General features: G+C 63.0%; 1 protein-coding gene across 1 annotated transcript in view; it reads left to right on the plus strand.

Moving 5' to 3' along the window:
* LOC102033975 (cell division control protein 6 homolog) overlaps positions 1-3578 on the plus strand; it is a 15573-nt gene extending 11995 nt beyond the window's left edge. Inside the window, exons 8-17 of the mRNA XM_031064762.1 lie at positions 147-398; positions 915-1114; positions 1193-1356; positions 1474-1580; positions 1727-1866; positions 1955-2055; positions 2177-2241; positions 2352-2551; positions 2664-2804; positions 2980-3578. Coding sequence (XP_030920622.1) covers positions 147-398; positions 915-1114; positions 1193-1356; positions 1474-1580; positions 1727-1866; positions 1955-2055; positions 2177-2241; positions 2352-2551; positions 2664-2804; positions 2980-3069 — 1460 coding nt within the window. The 3' untranslated portion in view covers positions 3070-3578. The remainder of the gene's footprint in view (positions 1-146; positions 399-914; positions 1115-1192; positions 1357-1473; positions 1581-1726; positions 1867-1954; positions 2056-2176; positions 2242-2351; positions 2552-2663; positions 2805-2979) is intronic.
* The last annotated feature ends 188 nt before the right edge of the window (positions 3579-3766 follow it).

Raw genomic sequence — 3766 nt, forward strand, 5'->3', positions numbered from 1 at the left:
GGCTTAGACAGACAGACCCATCCCCAGACGGGACCCAGCCCTGTCCAGCTCTGGCCCAGCTGTGTTTGCAGCTTCACCCCCGTTTTGGGAGGAAGAGCTGCTCTCACAGGGTTTCTGTGGGGGGGCTGAAGCTTAAACTCCCCCAGGGACAGTGGCCCTGTGTCACCACCAGCCTGTTGTCCCCGCAGGTGATGACAACCTGTGCAATGTCCCCCATGCCTTATCTTGCTCCCCGGCCAAACGCAGCAAGGAGAACCGGGGCCGTCGCCTGCTCTTTGGGGACCCCTCGGCCTCCCCCGAGCAGCCCAAGGGCTCGGGGCCATCCCCACGGAGTGGGGGACCAGAGACCCCTCGGAGCTCGGGGCAGCACCCACGCACGCGGCTCTTCAGGCAGGAAGGTGGGTATGGGGTGGTGGGGGGGATTGTGAGTGTGGGGGGGACCAGAGACCCCTCGGAGCTCGGGGCAGCACCCACGCACGCGGCTCTTCAGGCAGGAAGGTGGGTATGGGGTGGTGGGTGGGATTGTGAGTGTGGGCACAGCTGGGTATGGGGTGGTGGGTGGGATTGTGAGTGTGGGCACAGCTGGGTGTGGGGTTATGGGTAGGATGGGGATGCAGGAAGGTGGGTATGGGGTTATGGATGGGATGGGGATGCAGGGCTGGGTATGGGATTATGGATGGGATGGGGATATGCAGGGATGGGATAGGGATTGGGAATATGGATAAGGGATGGTGATAGAGGTCGAGTTGAGGGTGTGTGGAGCAAAGGATGGGGTTGGCGATATGAGGACAGGGATGGGTATATGGAGCTAGGGATAGGTATGAAGGCAGGGATGAGGATGGGGGTGATGATCAGCTGCGATGGGGTCCCAGCAGTGCCACCTCCCTCCCTGAGTCCTCTTGCTCCCCGTGCAGGTACCTGTTACCAGCAGGCCAAGCAGGTGCTGCACGCGGCCGTGCCCGAGCGGCTGCAGGGCAGGGAGAAGGAGACGGGGCTGCTGAGGCAGTTCCTGCTGGAACACGTCCTGGGGCGCCGGCCCGGCAGCCTCTACGTGTCTGGAGCCCCTGGCACTGGGAAAACAGCCTGTCTGAGCCGTGTTCTGCTCGACTGCAAGGTGTGTGCCGTGGCCACGCTGTGGGGCTGCTCTGGGGGCAGTGGGATGGGGCTGGTGTAACATTCCCATTCCTGGCAGGACAAGCTGGCTGGCAGCAGGACTGTGGTGCTGAACTGCATGGCACTGGGCAGCCCCCACAGCGTCTTCCCTGCCCTGGCACAGCAGCTGGGGCTGCCCGTGGCCTCTGGACGGGAGCGTATCAGGAGCCTGGAGAAGCATCTGACGGCCCAGGGGCCCATGGTGTGAGTTCCCTGTCTCTGCTGGGTGGGGTGGGATTCCCCTGGATGCAGCTGCTCTGCTCTCCCTGCTTGGAGTGCTGTGAGGGGACAGAGCAGGGGTTGATCTGGGCTCTCCCACAGCCTCCTGGTGCTGGATGAGCTGGACCAGCTGGAGAGCAAAGGCCAGGATGTGCTCTACACCCTCTTTGAGTGGCCCCAGCTGCCCAGCTCCAGGCTCGTCCTCGTGGGTGAGTGTGCAGGGTGTAGGAGGGTGCACTGCTCTCCTGGGAACCCTCCATCTTTAGGGAGGATTGATGGAGACTTCCCTTTGCAGCCCCTTCCTGCTCCCTCCTTGGAGAACAGCCCTCATCCTCCTCTTCCTCTTGCCCTGCAGGGTTGGCCAATGCCCTGGACCTGACAGACAGGAGCCTGGCCAGGCTGGGAGCCCACCTGGCTGGCAAGCCCCAACTGCTGCACTTCCCCCCCTACACCAAGGAGCAGCTCACCCTCATCCTGCAGGAGAGGCTGGGACAGGTGGGGACACGGGGAGGACAGGCTGGGGGGGGCATGAGGGTCCTCTGCCCACAGGGGTGGCAGCACTGACAGCCCTGGTGCCCCACAGGTGGCAGGTGACCCTGTCCTGGACTCTGCTGCACTCCAGTTCTGTGCCCGCAAGGTCTCTGCAGTCTCCGGTGATGCTCGCAAGGCCCTGGATGTCTGTAGGTCAGTGTGTGCCCCAAAACCCAGCCAGACTGGTCCCTGGGAGTCTCCATGGTGCTCGTGCCAGGGGTGCTCGTGCCAGGGGTGCCCACTCTGCCTGGCACTCAGGGCTGTCCCTCCCCAGGCGTGCTGTGGAGGTGGTGGAGCTGGAGGTGCGAGGCCAGACCCTGCTCAAGCCACTGCCCAGGGGTGAGTGAGCCAAAACCCTGCTGGGGCTCCTCAGTGGGAGTCTGGGCTCCCTTTGTGGGACACCTCTCTCCCTGTTCTCACCTCCTTGCGATCCTCTCTCTGTCCCACAGGTGACTCCCCGGTGTGCCCTGTCCCCAAGCGCGTGGGGCTCCTGCACATCTCCCGCGTGCTCTCGGAGGTGTTTGGGGACCGCCTGGCAGGGGGGTCCCGGGCAGCCCAGGACACTTTCCCCCTGCAGCAGAAGGTGCTGCTCTGCTCCCTGCTCCTGCTTGCCCGGCGCTCCCACGCCCGGGAGGTGACCCTGGGGAAGGTGAGCACACGTGGGACCCTCTCAGGGCTGCACCTGGCAGTGGGTGGGTGTCCCTGGGGTGTCCCTTGGGGGGTTTGCTGTGGTGTAACCCCCCCCTCCCTGCCCTCCCCAGCTCCACGACACCTACAGCCAGGTGTGCCGGCGGCAGCACCTCCCGGCCGTCGACCAGGCCGAGTGTCTGTCCCTTGTCACCCTCCTGGAGTCCCGCGGTGTCCTCGAGCTCAAGAGGGCCAAGGAGGCCCGGCTGGCCAAGGTACCGTGGGGTTCTGGGGCAGGGATAGTGCTGGGGCACGATGCAGTGGTGGGGCAGGGCAGGATCTCAGTGCTGAGCACCCCTGATCTCCTCCCAGGGTCTGGTGACAGTGCTGGGGCACGATGCAGTGCTGGGGCAGGATCTCAGTGCTGAGCACCCCTGTTCTCCCTCCCAGGTTTCCCTGATGCTGGAGGAGGCAGCTCTGGAGCACAGGCTGCAGGACACAGCGCTGGTGGGCAGCATCCTCACCCAGGGGCTGCATTAACCCCCCCTCCCCATGGCCCCAAGGGGGATTTTGCTGCTGTGGCCAGAGCAAACAAGTGGCTCCCAACGTTTTGGACATTTGTCAAGTTCTGCCCTGGGGGCTGTCAGTCTGGGGTCTTTTTATTAATATTTTAATGTAATAATATTATGAATGTTTTATTGTAATTGCTGCGCGATGGGAGCTTAGGTGGGAGGCTGGGACCCCCCCCAGCCCTTTTGCAGGAAGTGGGGTGCTCCTGGTCCCCCTTGTCACCCTGGTGTGTCATCCTGAGGTTTGGTGTTGCTCCTGCCATGAATCCTGGACCATGTTTGCTCCCAACTCTTTCAGAGCCTTCTGGGGCTCTCTGGAACCTTCTTGACCACTCTGGCTGCAGGGAGAATCCTCCCAGTGCCAGCCCTGCTCTGGGTCCCAGTGCTGGCAGTGGCACAAGAGGGGCAGAGACCCCTGGAGGGGAGAGGACAGGGGGAATCCTTTTATCTTCTGCCATGAAATAAAGTCATTTTCGTTCAGCTGTGTGTCCTGTCCCCCTTGTTTCACCCCTGTTCCCCCAATCCCTGCGTGCCCCACAGCTGTGGGGACCCAGCCCTGTCCTCCCCATCCCCTGTCCTGGGCTCCAGCCCCAGCCTCAGCTCCTGGCCCCAGCTCCTCCGTTTCTGTTAAATAATGGACGCTTTGACCTAATTTTGCAGCTTCCTCA

The sequence above is a fragment of the Geospiza fortis genome, unplaced genomic scaffold, assembly GCF_000277835.1.
Source record: "Geospiza fortis unplaced genomic scaffold, GeoFor_1.0 scaffold992, whole genome shotgun sequence".
In the NCBI taxonomy this organism is placed as follows: Eukaryota; Metazoa; Chordata; class Aves; order Passeriformes; family Thraupidae; genus Geospiza; species Geospiza fortis.